Source organism: Oncorhynchus mykiss, chromosome 25, assembly GCF_057628025.1.
Source record: "Oncorhynchus mykiss isolate SJ-2025 chromosome 25, ASM5762802v1, whole genome shotgun sequence".
NCBI lineage: Eukaryota > Metazoa > Chordata > Actinopteri > Salmoniformes > Salmonidae > Oncorhynchus > Oncorhynchus mykiss.
The window spans coordinates 53,686,661-53,706,652 of NC_143046.1; the positions used below are offsets into that span (position 1 = coordinate 53,686,661).

At 39.8% G+C, this 19,992-nt stretch overlaps 1 protein-coding gene across 11 annotated transcripts; it reads right to left on the bottom strand.

The window, feature by feature from the left end:
- Nucleotides 1–4,486: 4,486 nt before the first annotated feature.
- Nucleotides 4,487–19,826, bottom strand: LOC110505287 (heterogeneous nuclear ribonucleoprotein R). Of its 11 annotated transcripts, XR_016491882.1 has the most exons (14): nt 18,359–19,307; nt 16,733–16,890; nt 16,012–16,130; nt 15,801–15,908; nt 15,573–15,686; nt 15,121–15,300; nt 14,783–14,918; nt 12,584–12,789; nt 12,259–12,408; nt 12,027–12,148; nt 9,135–9,679; nt 7,191–7,267; nt 5,295–5,388; nt 4,487–5,225 (listed from the first exon to the last, which is right to left on the bottom strand). XR_016491882.1 is itself a non-coding variant. In XM_090220496.1 (13 exons), the coding sequence occupies exons 2-12, from the start codon at nt 16,884–16,886 to the stop codon at nt 7,236–7,238; spliced, it is 1,866 nt and encodes a 621-aa protein (XP_090076622.1). In that variant the 5' UTR covers nt 16,887–16,890; nt 19,674–19,826; the 3' UTR covers nt 4,487–5,388; nt 7,191–7,235. The 11 variants fall into 11 exon arrangements, 10 of the variants coding, with proteins under 10 accessions (XP_090076622.1, XP_090076621.1, XP_090076623.1 ...); XM_090220496.1 differs by lacking the exon at nt 18,359–19,307 and adding an exon at nt 19,674–19,826 and having other exon boundaries at nt 4,487–5,388; XM_090220495.1 differs by having other exon boundaries at nt 4,487–5,388.
- Between the last annotated feature and the right edge of the window lie 166 nt (nt 19,827–19,992).

A 19,992-nucleotide genomic window follows, 5' to 3' on the forward strand; every position in this document is an offset into this window, starting at 1 on the left:
AGGAGAAACATTTAAATGTCTTGGAATGGCCTAGTCAAAGACTAGACTTCAATTCAATTGAGAATCTATGGTATGACTTAATGATTGCTGTACACCAGCGGAACCCATCCAACTTGAAGGAGCTGGAGCAGTATTGCCTTGAAGAATGGGCAAATATCCCAGTGGCTAGAGCTTATAGAGACATACCGCAAGAGACTTGCAGCTGTAATTGCTGCAAAAATTGGCTCTACAATGCATTGACTTTGGGGGTGTGAATAGTTACGCACGCTTTCTGTTTCGTTTTTTCTTCTGTTTTTTGTCTTATTTCTTGTTTGTTTCACAATAAAACATATTTTGCATCTTCAAAGAGGTAGGCATGTTGTTTAAATCAAATGATACGAACACCCCCAAAAATGTATTTTAATTGCAGGTTGTAAGGCAACAAAATACGAAAAATGCCAAGGGGGGTGAATACTTTCGCAAGCCACTGTATGACATGGGATGTTCTCTTGAGAAATGTGTGAATTACACAGTGTTCCTGTCCTGCTAAGCATTCAAAATGTAACAAGTACTTTGGGTGTCTGTGAAAATGTATGGAGTAAAAAGTACATGATTTTCTTTAGGAATGTAGTGAGGTAAAAGTTGTACAAATATAAATAGTAAAGTAACGTACAAATACCCCAAAAAACGACTTAGTAGTACTTTCAAGTACTTTTACATCACTGCTCCTCTCAAACTCTACTTTGTGACTACTGAATAAATCAGGTCAACATATTCACAAAGGAAATTTGCCAACCAATGAAATTGGCAAGATTCATGGGAAGAAAGATAAACAATTACAAAAGTACTATCATCTCTTTTCATTCAATCGCGCTTGCAAACCTCAACACTTACAGCATGTGCACCTCTAGCAAAAAATATTGGATGAGGCTATATTTTGCATGGTCGGAAAACGAACATAATAAAGTAGATTAATTAAACATGGCATTATAAATTCAGGCTGGAACACAACAAAATGTGGAAAAAGTAAAGGGCTGTGATTACTTTCTGAATGTACTGTATATACACTGAGTGTATGAAACACTAGGAACACATTGCTCTTTCCATTACATAGAGTGACCATGTCAATCCAGGTGAAAGATATTATCCCTTAACGATGTCACTTGTTAAATCTACTTCAATCAGTGTAGATGAAGGGGAGGAGAAGGGTTCAAGGATTTTTAAGCCTTGAGAAGATTGAGACATGGATTGTGTACCATTCAGGAGGGTGAATGGGCAAGACAAAATATTTAAGTGCTTTCAAAGGTGTATGGTTGTAGGTGCCAGGCACACCAGTTTGTGTTGTGAACTGCAACGCTGCTGGGTTTTTCACGCTCAACAGTTTCCCGTTTGTGTCAAGAATGGTCCACCACCCAAAGGACATCCAGCCAACTTGACACAACTGTGGGAAGCATTCAAGTCAACATGCATCCCTGTGGAACGCTTTTAACACCTTGAAGAGTCCACACCTGACGAAATAAGGCTGTTCTGAGGGCATTACGCAATATTAGGAAGGTGTTCCTAATGTTTTATACACCCACTGTACAGGAGTCAATGTGTACCAATCTCTGTGGTCTAGAACGGGCTTTAAAGCGTCTGATCGGTCCATGCTCTGGATCTGCACCAACAGTGCTGACTTAAATTCCTAATCTACATTTAAAGAGCTTTTATTAATGCAATTGGATTTATGAAAACCATGCAAGTCATAATTGAAATCATTTCTAAAACACAAGTGATTAAAACGGATAATGGCTCCAACATACTACTCTGATCTACATGCACAAATTCCATGCATGGTCTTTTGAATGTGAAACCTTTTACGGCAGTAAAAAAGGAAAATGCCTATGGCTAATATAATATGAATGGAGCTATGAATTTGCTAATTGTAAAACTAAGATTTTTTTTTCTCTCTCAATTCCATTTTAGGTGGCCAAGTGAAGTCATGTTAATGAATCAATCTTCAATTACCTAAGGGGCATTGGATTGAAATCATGTAATGATAAATTTAATCCTAAAGAGGAGAAAAAAAGTAATAACTCCCAACATTGGTAGCTGATGTGCAGTGAGTGTTGGAGTAAGCTCAAACCCAACACATTTAGAGTACAATGAGGTATTTTTGTTTTTCCCTTCTAAAATTGTTTTCCAATTGCCAATCCTTATGATACATTACATTTGATAAAAGCAGTGAATGTTGGGTGTTTAGTGTAGGTTTCTGTAAACTAAGGCTTTTGATAAAGAACATAAGGGACTTTTTTGGAGGGGGGGGGGGGGTATTCAGAATCAGGGTGACTGTATTCTTTCTACAAGTAGCTCAAACATTCTCCCAACTCCAAAGTGAACTTATCTACCCTTTACACTTGTGGAAATTAGCCAATATGGACAGGGCTAAATGTAACTGTTTCTTACAGAATAAATATGAAAAGCATATGCATACGCATTTTAGCAATTGAAAGGGAACATTTTGGAGATTATGGTAAAATTATAAGACCCAAGTTGAGGACAAAACAGTTAACCTGACACAAGACTGAATACAAACATTACCCTGTTTAATTTACAGTACATTCGGAAAGTATTCAGATCCCTTCCCCTTTTCCACATTTTGTTACATTACAGGCTTATTCTAAAATTGATTCAATTCATGTTTTTTTCTCATCAATCTACACACAATACCCCATAATGACAAAGCGAAAACAGGTTTTTATAAATTTTAGCAAATGTATAAAAAAAAAAAAAGTAGGTATTCAGACCTTTGCTGAGACTCGAAATTTAGCTCAGGTGCATTCTTTTTCTATTGATCATCCTTGAGATGCCGCCCGTCCAATTTCAATGACAACCATCTCTGCAGCACTCCTCAGTAAAAAGGCACATGACAGCCCACGTGGAGTTGTTGCACATAAAGGACTCTCAGACCATTAGAAACAAGATTCTCTGATCTGATGAAACCAAGATTGAACTCTTTGGCCTGAATGCCAAGCATCACGTCTGGAGGAAACCTGGCACAAATCCCTACGGTGAAGCATGGTGGTGGCAGCATCATGCTGTGGGGATGTTTTTCAGAGGCAGGGACTGGGAGACTAGTCAGGATCAAGGGAAAGATGAACGGAGCAAAGTACAGCAAGATCCTTGATGAAAACCTGCTCCAGAGCTCTCAGGACCTCAAGACTGGTGCAAAGGTTCACCTTCCAACAGGACAAGTCTCTGAATGTCCTTGAGTGGCCCAGCCAGAGCCCGGACATTAACATTTCTGGAGAGACCTGAAAATAGCTATGCAGCGTGTCATGGAAATTAAGTACTGAGAGAGACTTGATCATTTCTTCAAACAATCATCTTTATTAATATTGATTAATTATTGCAATAATGAAACCGTCACCCCAACACAGCCTAACTGAAAATGAACAAAACTGATATTATATAGGACCTACAAATGCTTCGTCACAATGGTTCCATCTCCCATAAGCCACCTTGGTTATCTACACAGGATGGTGTTTTACCCCCAACCTGGCTTAGTTTCCCAGATGCCAGGAAGATAAGACAATGAGGCATTGTTATAAACTCTTCTAGGCTATCACTCTCTTGGATCACACACACCACATCTTGTATATAGAATGGCAGTTTTTAGGTTATCACCAACATCAATCATTTGTCAGTTTCAATCTCTAGTAGAAACCCATGTCCTCAACACCCAGACTAGGTGCAGGGTGCTAGAGTGGGGACCATAAAACACAGAATTAGCAGTATGGAAATATAATACTGTTTTTTAAGTAAATAATTTTTACATATCCAACAAATAAGGTGAATACATAATTTTTCCCCATCCAACCTGATAGAGCTTGAGAGAATCAAAGAAAGGAATCAAAGAAACTTCCCCAAATACAGGTGTGCCAAGCTTGTAGCGTCATACCCAAGAAGACTCATGACTGTAATCACTGCCAAAGATGCTTCAACAAAGTACTGAGTAAAGGGTCTGAATACTTATGTAAATGTGATTTCAGTAAAAAAATAAGAAATTTTGCAAACAATTCTAAAAACCTGTTTTTGCTTTGTCATTATGAGGTATTGTGTGTAAATTGATGCGGGGAAAAAACGATTTAATACATTTAAGAATAAGGCTGTAACGTAACAAAATGTGGAAAAAGTCAAGGGGTCTGAATACTTTCCGAATGCACTGTAAATTAAACAGTGTAATGTTTGGATTCAGTCTTGTGTCAGGTGAACTGTTTTGTCCTCAACTTGGGTCTTATAACGTGCATTTGACATTGTGGGTTAGGTGCAACATAAGGGTTTGAATGAGAGGACTAACTGGTGTTCAGGTTTTTTTTTAGCTCTCCTAGCTGTGCTGTTGAGGAACTAGGCCAAGCACACTTGTAGTTGTTTTGTTTGGAAGACAACCCAGCAATCACACAATTACTGTTGTTGTTTACGCAACCCAAAAACAGCCCATTATAAATTGCAATCAGGGTCAGGTGGGCTTGTTAAATGCTTGTTTTATTGCCAACATGACTAGCTAAGTTATAAAATATGATCTTACAGTGTTAGGCTTTCACAAAGCAATTCAGAGAAACAGATTGTAATTTTGGTGCGCATAGAAAGGAGTCATGAGGTGTATTCAGGCAAGATTTTCTTCACAACAGACAAACATAGGCTCCATCTGTTCAGAACAACCCAGGGTATGACATGTCATCTATGTCATCTTGTAACTGTACAAACAGTCATCATAAATGTTGACACTGTATATGACATGAGTTTTATGATATGGAAATGCACATTTGGACTTACAGGTATTTGGCTTGCTTGTATGACATCAAAGCAGTATTTATTATAATCCTCAATGTCTCATCTTTCAAAATACATTGTGGAGTCCTCTTAATTTGCAGCATTTCCCTCTCCCAGAAAACAAAACAATTACAAAAGTTGCCCAATTAGCGGGAGATGGGGGCAACGTCTTGTCGCATGCGGTGCTCAAGCTCAGAAAGGCTGTCAGTCAAAACTCACACAGCGCTGTGAAGCGCAGAGCCTGTGCTCTGACGTCATTTATAGCATGTTACTGTACAGCCACTGCGTTCCAATTTAAGCGCTTATCAGTGCCCAAAACTGAAATGTTCAACCCGTATACGTGTAAAGGGTTAAGGGATACTTTTCTCTCTTACCTCACCCAGAAACTGACTTCTGCTTTCAGGATCTTAATCCCCACAGGAATTTGGTCAAACCTGAATAATGGGAAGTGTAAGAAAAACAGTGAAAGAGAACGGTTTAGGAAGAAAACGTCCTAAACTTACCCCCATAGTCCTCACAGCTGCCTCTGACTGCAAGCCCCACCTAGCAAGTCCACATCGTGACAAGACTGGGTCGGGGCCACCTCTGACACGCACCCTGATAGATAAGCCAGGTGACAAAAACAAGGAGTTAAAATATGATACGGAAGTACTTGCATCACTCTTTCTGGAAGTCATCTGAAATTAATCAGACTATTTTGTTGATTCCTTTCCTGTTTTTTTTAAACCACAGGTTAGAGATTCAAAACAGTTTTGGTCGTGAATTTGTAAAGTTGGGTGTGGTGCTTTGGCACTGATTGGTTGTTGAATCATTTGTAGCATGGTAATAATCAATTGTATTTAACTTCTGGTTCAGTGATGATTTGGTTCTAATTGCAAAATCTCATTGCAAACCGAGTATAAAACACTTTCTGTACATGTTGTTAACCAACGTTTTTCAATTGATTTCAAGCATCTTGATAAAGATGAGCAAAAAATACTATATAAAATGTATAATATTATACTCAAACAATGTGGGAAAATATATTATTTTCATGACGAAGGACACCAAGGATCTGTATGAATGATTGTATTCGTATAAAAAAATATATATAATTTCCCAATTTATTTGCATTCATTGTAGTATTTGAATTATTTTATACAGTCATTTTTGCTCATCTTTATCAAGGGTGTCAATATTTAGGACCGCACTGTATAAAACATTTCCTTTTCGTACAAAGCAATATTAATAATAGAAAAAAAATATTGTATTATCATTTGTCTCTCTAGTAAAAGTCGACCATCAACTGTACTAAGAGAAAAAACTCACACCAGATGCCATTGTATCGAAAATACTAACACATCAAATATCACTAACCTCCAGTAAAATAATAAACACTTGACAAGCAGTCCTATTGTAAACAAAATGTATTTTGCCTATAATACAATAGTAGCAAGCTAACGGCTATATTCTGTCCATCTAATAGTCTGTCAGAAGACATATCTGATCAGCAAAGTAATGTCTGAGGGTATAAACAAATGACTGAAGGGGTTGTTGGTTCAACTCCAAGGCATAGAATTTCTGTGCCCTTGAACAAATTAGGTTTGGCAAATTTGAAATTGATGTATATCTGAGTACACCCTAGATAGGGTGCCAGAGTAGAGACAATGATCAGAGATCATGAAGTCCATCTGTACTTCCAAAGATCCATTATGAGGCAACAGGATCCAATCAGTCTGTACAAACAGATTAGCCAATCGTGTGGTCCTTCCATGAGAAGTTCAGCAGACATAATATTCCAATTGCATTAGTCCTCGAGATTCAAAATGGTGAGCAGAAAAACATTTATCACAATGTTCAGAGGATCACTGGTTTTCCAAATTTAGACATGAGCATTTGGGACATGATAGGTCTATAAAACAGGATTGTCCTGAGTGCAGGCTAGTCTTTTTCGTCTGCCCTCTTATAATTCTTATTCAGGATGGCAGTGAACTTTTGACTTTAAACAGGTGACACCTAGTATAATATGCAGCATCTGTACCCATCTTTGGTCTCTGGCAAGGTAGTCTAATATCTGTTTAAGGCAGTGCTAGTTTTGGGAAGCTTTGTGACTGAATTCCTTATAAGAGGAAAGCGCTATTTTCTGTTTTACTCAGTAAACACACCACGGCATTATCTTTGTTCACACGTGTACCTCTTATTATTAAGCTGAAATTCCCATTCATGTTACCAGAATTTGTTTTTACTAGAGGTGTTTACTAGAAAACTAATTGTCATTTTTAACATTAATTAAAATCAGACACTAGCTGATGTAATCAAACTGGTGTATTATTTTACTGAGCAAAACAAGTGATGTGGGCTGAGGCCCCTCAGCAGAGGGGTAGCGCCAGTTTAGCAGTGAAGAGGTAAACCAGGCTCACCCTTCTTTGGGGAAGAACACAGCAGAGAATAGATGTGTTCCACATTCACTCAACCGCTGCCGTTCTCGCGTCTTCACCTGGGGTAATTCGGAATAAAAGGAGAAACTTAAACAAAACACAAAATAAAACTTAAGTTGTAATAAAATGGGAGAGTAGCTAAATAAGAAATCAAAACGATAAAAAAATGTAAGAAAAAGATGCTGTACTATTTATATTGCCAGGTAATAGATGGACGAGGAAAGAGCACATTAGCGTGAACTGCCAGGTGTTTGGTGTAAATGCGTTGGTCACTCAACTTACACTTTTTGGTGTAAAGATGCCCAAAACAGAATAGTACAACATCAGTGAAATAACTACTTGATCTCAATAGATGTAGTTGTACTGTGTCTTTCATTAAAAAAATTATATCTCACATTCGAGGCCAAACATGGAGATAAAAATTGGTCTGATCAAAATATTCCACGACTGAATTTGAAATAGCTGATAATTCATTGTAGTATGGTTGAGTTTTATTGAAAGGTAACAATAACATTTTTATAAATACAAACACAACAAAGAACAAATTGTCTTGGCGATTAAGGTTTTGCCAGACCCATTATCTAAAAGGGGAAATTTGAGAGAAAATAGATGAAGTTATACATTTAGAAAAACATAAGTTTGTCTACTTCAACAAATGCTAAACATACAACTTTAACGCAACTGTTACGGTAGATGAAAAAGTCTAATTTTCCTTTTTTACCCACCTCTGCAACAGCTCTCACTTTAAAGCCTTGTACAAGCAATGTCCTATGTCTACCTATCAGAGGTAGGGGAGGAAACTGTCCAATAAGGAGGGGGTTCTGGGAAGGGGTTGGTCGCCAGTCACTGAATAGTTCTCATGATTGCATATGCTTTCTCAAATAATTGTTATTTTTTTAAATGATTGTCCACTTTTTCCTATAAATGCCAACTTAAAAAATATATAAATGATAATTTACTTTTAAAAATAATAAAATAAATGGCTTGCTTTTTAAGCCCAAGATGTCCCAAGTAGCCACAAGAAAAGCAAAAAAGGATTAGAACAAATTAAGCAAATTATTTGATATGTACTCTTTTGCTCCATATTGGTTACTGTAGTGAAACCAATCTATATTTCAAAAAGGGTAATGTTTAGCCAATTTAAACATGCATTTTTTGTTACTATTTCCTTAGAATGTGAAGGTTGATATATACACACAGTAGAGCTGGGACGATAAACTGAAAATTATCGACACCGTCCACTTATCGTGGACATTTTGCTGCTATAGTTGATTATGATATATGGGTTACTGTTAATGGGAAAATTGATAGGTATATCATTCAAAGTAGTAGTAGCAGTTTTAAGGGTAATATCGAAACATGTGGTGCACATTAAAGGCCCGGTGCAGTCTAAAAATGCGATTTGGCTGTGTTTCACATACATTTCCATACTATGAAGTTGGAATAATACAGGGAAAATTATGATAATGCCATTTTAGTGTAAGAGCTGTTTGAAAAGTAAAATGTTTTGGCCTGCCTGTAAATTGGTTAATAGACCAATAAAAAGTTTTAAATCTCTCTGCCAATAACAGCCACTCCCATACAGTCCTAGCAAAATTCTTGCTTGACAATTGCTTTGTTAAGAAGCTATTTTTGTTTCTTTTTGACCATTTTAATTGAAAACAAATCACAGTATAGTACTTAATTGTTACCCAGAAATTATTTGATATTGAGATAAAAACGTCTGCATTGGACCTTTAAAGTTAAACATATCGTTCAATTTAGTTATCTTGATAATTCGGTCAATTTATCGTGATATGGATTTTTGTCCATATCGCCCAGCTCTAACATACAGGCAATCAAAAGTTCATTTTTTTATCTACTTCCATTGTTGCCAATAAGAATCTTGGTAAAACTCCTGGTTGTCATTATTGTAACCATAGTTACCAGAATAGTTGCCACCTTGTTGCAGGGGTTGCTGGGCAATGGGTTGGGAGCCCCAGTTCTGGTTGTTGGTCTGCCGGCGCTTGGAGTCTGGTTGGTTGTAACCGTCAGCCTTCCTCTTCCCGCCCACATTGCCCCCGCGGTTCCCCCTGGCCCCTCTGATGCCGCGGCCCCTCTGCAGCTGGGGCGGGCCTCCCCGGCCCCCACGGCTCCCCCTCGGTACGCCCATAGGAGCCCCCCTTTGGACGTAGCCACCTCTGCCACGAGGGGGTGGTGGTCCTCGGCCTCTGGCAGGGAGGGGGGCACCTCGATTCACCCTGCCCCTTCCTCTCGGCACGTAGACGTCATCGTAACCACCGTAGTAAGGGTCGTCGTAGCCACCTCTGTAGTCATGGTAGTCGTAACCACCGCTGTAGTAATCATCGTAGTAATCCTCATAACCGTAGTAGTCCGGTGGGTATGAATATCCACCTCTCCCGCCTCTCCCCCTGCCACGCATTTGAGGTGGCATGCGTGGAGCAGGATAGTAGTAGTAGTAATCATCATACCTGTGACAACAAAGCAAGAGAGGCAACATGACAGTTTTTTTTGTGCAGACAGGAATATAGAGTTGCACCCCCTTTTTCCCACAGAACAGCCTCAATTTGTCAGGGCATGGACTCTGCAAGGTGTTGAAAGCATTTCAGAGATGCTGGCCCATGTTGACTCCCAATGCTTCCCACAGTTGTGTCAAGTTGGTTTGGGTGGTCGACCATTCTTGATACACACGGGAAACTGTTGCGCGTGAAAACCCTAGCAGCGTTGCAGTTCTTGACATACTCAAACCGGTGCGCATCGCACCTACTACCATACCCCGTTCAAAGGCTCTTAAATATTTTGCCTTGCCCATTCACCCTCTGAAATGGCCCACATACACAATCCATGTTTCAATTGTCTCAAGGCTTAAAAATCCTTCTTTAACTTGTCTCCTCCCATTCATCTATACTGTTGATTTAACAAGATGACATCAATTAGGGATCATAGCTTTCACATGGAGTTACCTGGTCAGTCTATGTAATGGAAAGAGGTGGTGTTCCTAATGTTTTGTACACTCAAGTGTGAATACTTCAGAAAATGTTCATACCCCTTGACTTAGTCCACATTGTTGTTACAGCATGAATTTAAAATAGATTAATTTGAGATTTGTCGTCACTGATCTACACACAATACCCCATAATGTCAAAGTGGAATTATTAAAAATGAATAAATAATTAAATGTCTTGAGTAAGTATTCAATCCCTTTTTTATTGTAAGCCTAAATAAGTTAAGGAGTAAAATGTTGCTTCACAAGTCACATAATAATTTGCATGGAATGGACACTGTGTGCAATAATAGTGTTTAACATGATTTTTGAATAACTACCTCATCTCTGTACCCCACACATACAATTATCTGTAAGGTCCCTCAGTCAATCAGTGAATTTCAGACAACGATTCAACCACAAAGCCCAGGGAGGTTTTCCAATGCCTCGCAAAGAAGGGATCCTTTTGGTAGATGGGTAAAAATTCAAAAGCAGACATTGAATATCCCTTTGAGCATGGTGAAGTTATTCATTACAATTTGGATGGTGTATCAATACACCAAGTCACCACAAAGATACAGGCGTCCTCCCTAACTCAGTTGCTTAAGAGTAAAGAAACCGCTCAGGGATTTCACCATGAGGCCAGTGGTGACTTTGCAACAGTTGCAGAGTTAAATGGCTGTGATAGGAGAAAACTGAGGATGGACCAACAACATGGTAGTTACTCCACAATACTAACCTAATTGACAGAACGGAAAGAAGGAAGCTTGTACAGAATACAAATATTCCAAAACATGCATCCTGTTAGTAACAAGGCACTAAAGTAATACTGAAATAAAAGGGTCAATTCACTTTTTGTCCTCAATGCAAAGCATTATGATTGGGTCAAACTTCATACCACACATTACTGTGTACCAATCTCCATACTTTCAAGCATAGTGGTGGATGCATTATGTCATGGGTGTGCTTGTAATCGTTAAGGACGGGTGAGTTTTTCCAGGATAAAAAAGAAATTGAATGAAGCTAAGCACAGGCAAAATCCTAGAGGAAAACTTGGTTCAGTCTGCTTTCCACCAGACACTGGGAGATTAATTCTTTACAAACAATTGTTTACAAACAAATTAGTGCATGCGCTAGAGAGCTAAATAGCTACCTAGCTATCTAGTTGAATGCTGTGGCTAGCCAAAAAGGACTTGCTTGGATCAAGTTGGATCATGTTATTCTTTGAGGCTTTAAGTGTTCTTAACCTATGATTTTGAACATTCAAAGCAACTGGGAAATATTAATGGTAGGCATTGTTGTCAATTTTGCTTGCTACATAACTTCTGAGTGATAGGAAGCACAAGCACCACCACCAAAAAGCCTACACCCGTCATTACTATGAAATCTAGCATAGCCTCGTCAGCAAATGACTGATGTCTGAACACACACAAATCCAATTTGGTCATTTGCTGTTCGGGACAGTCAGTAATCCAAAATGGATTTGAAAAACAAAAATGATTTCAGCATCAAGGCCTGCAGTGTGAACAGGGCTTTAGGGACTTACCCAGAAAGACTCACAGCTATAATCTCTGCCAAAGGTGCTTTTACAAAGTATTGACTCAGGGGTATTTCTGTATTTCATTTTCAATAAAAACATGTTTTCCCTCTGCCGTTATGGGGTATTGTGTGTAGATGGGTGAGAAAATTGAATTCAGGCTGAAACACAACAAAATGTGGAATAAGTGTGAATACTTTCTGAAGGCACTGCAAAACACAAAAACAGGTCATAAGACGGTCACACCAGCCACTCCAAGCAGACTGGGTGTCGCTAGGTGTGGTCGAACACTACTCACCCTGTGGTCCTGGATGGCTGTCTCTGGGCCTGCCGCTCTTTCCTCTTCTTGTCCGGAGGCTTTGCCAGAACAATCTCTATCTCCTCGCCTTCCAATTCTTTGCCGTTCATTTCTTGCATTGCCTAAACGGGGGTGGGTTTCCCCAAATGAATTTCCCAGAGATTCTCCATAAGCACAAGGCAAACACACAGCATGCATACTCAAAGGAGGCGTAGAAGACGCCTGTACTCACCTTCACGGCAGCATCTCTGTCCTCAAAGTGCACAAAGGCATAATCTTTCAGCTTCTTGACCCGTTCCAACTTCCCAAACTGGGAGAAGGTTTTCTCCAGGAGTTCCTCTGTGACTGGTGTGGCCAGGTTCCTCACAAACAGCACTTTTACCTGGTGCAAGACCAAAAGCGAGCCTTTAGATGTGGTTCTCTGACCAAGGATGACCATTTTATTTCTAAATGAAAGATATCTGCATATTTTCTCTACACCCAAGTATCTGTGATTTATCATCGCTTTGCTGTGTTCAGACACTAGACCCCAGAGGTGCAGGTCTTTAAGATCTCACCTTTGCCATAATCTCTGGATCCGGTTCGTCTACTGGGTCTGCCCACTCAACAGTAACAGGGTTCCCCCACACCTTCACCTTGCCGCTCATGAGGCGCCGACGGGCCTGGGCTGCAGACTTGTGGTCCTCGTATTCCAAGAAACAGAAGCCACGATTTTTCTTTTTGTCATCTGGCTGGTGGTAGAGTATCACCTCCATGAGGCTCTCTGGTGGAAGCAAACAGAAGTGCATGGTCAAAAAATTCCTAGACAAGCTTCCATTACACTGATCGTATAATATGATTGACTAGGATATGTCGTCACTGGGTGGTTGTCAAGTGTGTCTCCGGTAGGTTTCATGATTAATGAAATCCTTTAGGGTGAATATCAGAACACACAGGGCTGTACCAAATGGTACAGTACGGCGGCAGGTAGCCTAGCAGTTAATTAAAAGCGTTGAGACAGTAACCAAAAGGTTGCTGGTTCGAATCCCCAAGCTAAATAAAGCATATGCCGATATGCACTTGAGCAAGGCACTTAGCCCTAATTGATCAAGGGTACGCACCCACCTAATTATAATTGTGCATTATTACAATGTAAAAGACAGAGAAAGAATGGCAGGTCTTTATGTCTAGGTGGAGTATGCAGGTATTAAAGCATGAATACCGAATCACTGATCTTCTCAGATAGCTTAATAACTTGTTGAAAATCTCCATCTACAGTAAAGTATTCCTACCACTTGACTTACTCCACATTTTGTTGTGTTACAGCCTGAATTCAAAATGGATTATATATATTTTTTTACTCATACATCTACACACAATACCCCATTACGAAAATGTACTTAAAATTAAATACAGAAATATCTAATTTACATAAGTATTCACACCCCATAGTCAATACTTTATAGAAGCACCTTTGGCAGCGATTACAGCTGTGAGTTTTGCAAGTCTCTAAGAGCTTTGCACACCTGGATTGTGCAATATTTTATTTTTATTTATTTTTATTTTCAAAATTCTTTAAGCTCTGTCAAGTTGGTTGTAACTCGGCCACTCAGGAACCTTCACTGTCTTGGTAAGCTAGTCCAGTATAGATTTGATGTTTTAGGTTATTGTCTTGCTGAAAGGTGAATTAATCTCCCAGTGTCTGGTGAAAAGTAGATTGAACCAGGTTTTCATCTAGGATTTTGCCTGTGCTTAGTTCCATTCTGTTTTGTTTTTATCCTGAAACCGATTACAAGTATACCCATTACATGATGCAGCCACCACTATGCTTGAAAATGTGGAGAGTGGTACTCAGTAATGTGTTGCATTTGCTGCAAACACACCACTTTTTTCAGTATTACTTTAGTGCCTTGTTGCAAACAGGATGCATGTTTTGGAATATTTGTATTCTGTACAGGCTTCCTTTTCACTCTGCCAATTAGGTTAGGATTGTGGAGTAACTACAATGTTGTTGAACCATCAGTTGTCTATCACAGCCATTAAACTCTGCAACTGTTTTAAAGTCACCATTGGCCTCATGGTGAAATCCCTGAGCGGTTTCCTTACTCTCCAGCATCTGAGTTAGGGAGGACGCCTGTATCTTTGTAGTGACTGGGTGTATTGATACACCATCCAAAGTGTAATGAATAACTTTACCATGCTCAAAGGGATATTCAATGTCTGCTTTTTTATTTTTACCCATCTATCAAAAGGATCCCTTCTTGGCGAGGCATTGGAAAACCTCCCTGGTCTTTGTGGTTGAATCTTTGCATGACATTCACTGATTGACTGAGGGACTTTACAGATAATTGTGTGTGGGGTACAGAGATGAGGAAGTCATTCAAAAATCATGTTAAACACTATTATTGCACATTGAGTGAGTCCATGCAACTTATGTGACTTGTTAAGTACAGATTTTTCTTCTGAACTTATGTAGGATTGCTGTAAAACTGGGGTTCAATACTTATTGACTCAAGCCATTTCAGCTTTTCATTTTTAATTAATGTGGAAAAATGTTGACATTATGGGGTAATGTGTGTGGGCCAGTGACTAAAATCTCAAATTAATCCATTTTAAATTCAGCTGTAAGACTACAAAATGTGGAAAAAGTAAAGGGGTGTGATTACTTGCTGAAGGCAATTTCCTTTGACTTGTCAGCCGATATTCCAAATATAAATCATTATTTAGATTTAAGGGGAACAAAAAAAATAGAAAAATGGTACTAATCTTTCTCTAACCTGTGACTTTGCTGAAATCTTCCAATATGCTTTCTCTTGTCTTGTTCTTTGGAATTGACCCAACAAACAGACGATTGTTTGCGACAGAGATGCAGACACCCAGGTATTTACCTGACCGGATTTCATAATTATCACACTAAAACAAAAAGATAAACAAAAAGTGTTCTCAAAATGTAGCCCCACACAGGTAAGTCATGCACATTTACACTTCCCAGATAACTCTGGTATGATGAGACAAAGTGATCCACCTATCTACAAGGTGCAAGGATAGCAAAGCAAATACTGTTAATTACCAAGTCATGCTCTTTATGTCTGGTGATTAAAAGGGGAAATCTTACAAGCTTGACGGCCTCTAGGGCAGCATCTTTATTGCAGAAGGTGATGAAGGCATATCCTCTGTTCTGACCCGAGAGAAGGGGGTCCATCATCAGACGCAGGTCCCAAATAGGCCCGGCTTTCTCAAACAGAGGGACCAGCTCATCCTCATACAGGTCCCTGGGGATCTTGCCAACAAATACCTGCATTGATAAGATAAAAATGTCAAATTATAGACATACTGTGTAACTTTGATTGTATTTGACTTGGATAAGATGGTGCTCCCTAGAAATCTAAGAGGTTTGTTTGTGAAAAGGCATATTAGATGTTTAACAGTCTTTCACCAGCATTCATTTCCATTAGGTGACAAAGATTTTATTTTTTACAACTGCCAATAATTGAGAGGACATCGTCCTAACAGCCAATACATGAGATAGCTATGTCTTTCACAACCAGTAAAGTTTGTGCTTCTTGCCTCTGTTCCGATTCCAGGCTGGGCCCTTGAGTGCACCTCGTCAGGTGGAGGCCCCCCATACTTCCTCTGTCCTGTGGTGACATCCAAAGTGTAACCTGTTCTTTCCAGAAGAGCCTAGACGGCATCAACAACACATACATTCATTCAGAGACCTACATGACATATTTCCATCCCTGTTAAAACAAAGGTACTGCACTTAACGGAAAAAATGTGAAACAATTTGTTCACCTTTATCTTAGTCTCATCAGGTCCCTTTGTGGATTCTTGAACTTTACTTCCTTGCTTTTCTCGCTGTCTGTATGTCTTCATCACGCCACAGAGAAACGCACTTTTGTTCTGAGAAAGAGAAGCAATAGATTTTAAGTGTAAATAACAATTTTATTTTTTTAGCTTCTTTGTGTAACTACTTTTGAGGGACAGTGTGGACAAGACCGCTCACCTGCACATGTGACAGGTCACTCTCCTTGAACTGCAGTAACACTGACAAGGCTCCCTCCTCATTGAACTCCCTGAGGGCGTCAATGGCTCTCTCGTCCAGGTCAGTGTAAGCCACCAGTCCTAGAATGCACAGACAACACACACACACACACACACACACACACACACACACACACTGGGTGGCAGGTAGCCTAGCGCTAGGCCAGTAACCGATAGGTCGATGGTTCGAATCACCGAGACGATGAAAAAACTGCCGAGGTGCCCTTGAGCAAGGCACCCTAATTGCTCCAGAGTCTCCATTAATAATGGCTGATACCGTTGGAGAGTGGGGTCACAGCCAGGTGTCTCAGGGTGTGGGATATGCAAAAAACAAAAGCCTAATTCACACATATAACACACACTTGTACATGTGTGAAATAGCTACAAATGTAAAAACCCACATAATATTTTATTATTATACACACAGACAGAGAGAAATTCTACTTATAGGGTCACATTTGATAAGAGTCATATATTCCTTGTGAGAGCCACCGAAACATGATGTCGCTCAGCATGTCACCATTGCACAGCTATGCACATACTGCCCCCTTTACTCAAAGTGACTTAAATCATATGACCACTGACCAAGGTGGAATCCTTCGGTTGATACAGTGCTCTTGAGCTTGCAGAAATATAATGAAATGCCATCAAGTAGTACTGTGAACAACCCCCCTTGCACTTACCAGTCTGAAATATCTTATCCAGGCTCTCCACCACTTTCTGTGGAAGGCCTGCGTCTATGAGGGTCTGGTAGAGCTCTGTGTGTGTTACAGTTATGTCCATGGGCTCCTCGTCCTCTTTAACCAGAGCTGAACTGCCATTCACCTTAGCTGCCATTCTCCTAAGGGACAAATTATGGGAATCAAGAGATATCACTGCATCATGGCTTTGACTAGAAACCACATGAAGGAGTATACATGCCGCACATTAATTCACAAACAATATGCAAGACATAATACTATACTAGCTAGTCTACAAACAGTCTAATAGTATTGTCTGCCCAATTATGGATATGAACATGTTAGATAAAGGGTCAAATGCAACTGTTCTGCATTAGGCCTTACTAACAATTATTTGCCATTGCCACTTGACCTAGCTAATGTTACCGTCGTACAATAGCCCAATAAACCTCCAGCAGAGAAAGAATGATCAGACCTAAATCAACAGAAATTCAGTGGATGCATATTTAAAATGGGAAAAATAGGAAGTTGAACTTGGTATATTAGCTATCTACACTGCAAACAATGCAGGAGTTAAGTGCCAGTTGCTAGGTTTCCATACAATTGATGACAGATTTATGTGAATATTCTAAAATCTGCATTTAAAAAATATGCGCATTTTTCCACCAGTGGTATGTTTCCACCAAATGGACTTGTTGTGGATAAAAATCAGCACGTGATGAAGTAGTGCACACAAAATATACTTTTTAGCTTAAGTTTTCATGCATCAAATACAAATCTAAAATGAAGTGTGTTTCCACTGCATTGTTAACTCTACAGATAGTCGTCTCAAAAACTGTTGCGTTAAATAGCAAATGTGCCTAATCTGGTCTTGGCACCTGCGCTCTAGCCAACAGCTTGCAGTTACAGTGCGAGTAGGCTGTGCGGGTTGTCTAGTCTACTTAATGAGATTGTTATGGATAAGATGGAGAATATTTATTTACAAGCATAGATCATCATGTTACCAGAATAAGACCCTCAATATTTATTGGAAAGCAGCATCAACCTCATTACCGTGCACTTTCACCACCGTGTGAAGCTCATAATTGATTTCATCTGAAGCCTAATATACTACATGGTTTCCAGAGTCGTAGTGGAATGACGACACCACACATCGCATGACTCCAAATTCACTTTCATATGATGGTTATTATATCAATATTTGCACATGAAGGCGTTTCCACGCGATTTTAGCATAATTATTTTTACTGACAAAAAAAGATCCCACCATGTTGAACGAACAAATTATCTGTCGGAGTTAATAAAATTACACCGGAACTTCCTGTTTCTGTCACAGCTATTATAGATTTTTTTTTAATAAAAAGGTGGTGTGTGTCCAGTATGCAGAAAGTTAGAGGTAGTTTTGTGAGCCAATGCTAACTAGCGTTAGCGCAATGACTAAATGTTTTGGGAGTATCAAGTTAGCAACTTCCTTCAAACTGCACGCAGACATAAAAATGGTATCCACAAATTAATCTGACTCTGGGAAAGTAGATGGGGGTTTTGGCAATAATGCCCTAAGTACCCCTTTAACATTACCCACCTAGCTAATGTTAGCCACAACAAATAAAAAATGTATAACATGACCACCTGCTCGTCGAACATCTCATGGGTATTAATATGGAGTTTGTCCCCCCTTTGCTGCTAAAACAGCCTCCAATCTTCTGGGAAGGCTTTCCACTAGATGTTGGAACCGTTTCTGCGGGTTCTTGTTTCCATTCAACAACAACAGCATTAGTGAGATGGAGCACTGATGTTGGGCGTTTAAGCCTAACTCGCAGTCAGCGTTGCAATTCACCCCAAATGTGTTCGATGGGGTTGAGGTCAGGGCTCTGTGCAGGCCAGTCAAGTTCTTCCACACCGACCTCGACAAACCATTTCAGTATGGACTTCGCTTTGTGCACTGTCATGCTGAAACAGCAAAGGAACTTAAGCTGTTGCCACAAAGTTGGAAGCACAAAACCGTCTAGAATGTCCTTTCACTGGAAATACAGGGCCTAGCCTAAACCATGAAGTTTCCACTTCACAATAGCACCACTTCCAGTTAACCAGGGCAGAAATTTGACGAACTGACTTGTTGGAATGGAGGCATCCTACGACCGTACCACTTTGAAAGTCACTGAGTTCTTCAGTAAGGACATTCTGCCAGTGTTTGTCTACGGAGATTGCATGGCTGTGTGCTCGATTTTATACATCTGTCAGCCACGGGTGTGGCTGAAATAGCCGAATCCAGTCATTTGAAGGGGTGTCCACAAACTATATACAAAAGCATCATACGAATCGTAATTCGTGACATGCGAAACGGATTATGGGATCTCCACAAATTAACATATCACACGAAATGTAGCAATTATGGGCATCCCGTATTCACTTTGTTTAGTCTACCCGAGTCCAGGTTGGGCTACTTTTTCACGAGCTAAGCTGAAACGCATTTTAATGTATGAAATGCTATTACAATGACGTTTAAGTTAGGGAAGTTGCTAGCTCCTAGTCGTTCGCAATATATTTTGCATGTGTGCGACACGTCTATTACTCGCTGGACTGCACGACGCACGTCTGTCTGTATGTTATATATGGGAGTGGGACGCGGGTTTGTCTCGAGTCATGTTTTGGTTCGTACTGTATACAAATGCGACCGACCCACCCCGTAACTGAGAATTAAATTGACAATTCGCTTAAAATACTGGTCCTTTGCTATTAAATATAAACTTTAAGAAAAGGTATGACTAATATTCCACTTGATTGCGTTTTACCCCATTATTGTTCAACTCCTATCCAACGGGCCTGTAGCTGTCTTGCTAGCTAGTAGTACTGCTATAGCGTTGCCAGCGAGCGTTAGTCGCTTCAGTATTGCAATGGCCAATCCTTTCCTCTCCACAATACCAGAAAAACAGGAAGCACTTACCGATCCACAAAGCCTAGTATAACTGAAAATTGTCACAATATAACAAATGTGGTGTTCTTGTTTATTTTGGTTTGCACACTGGCGAATTGACAGCTAGGGCAATTGACGCGGCCTCCTCTCCAACCGCCAGTCGCGCGCACGTATTTGATAAGCGGGGTTTCCAATAGCACCACACATGGCCATCGTGTTGAATGGAATTGACGCCGTAGAAAGATTCACAATTGATTGTGCTGTCATACCCCAAATTAGTCGGTCTTCTTGAAAAATGTACAATCTGGATGTTTCTCCAAATGCTTCTGTTGTGTTCAAACTTAACACT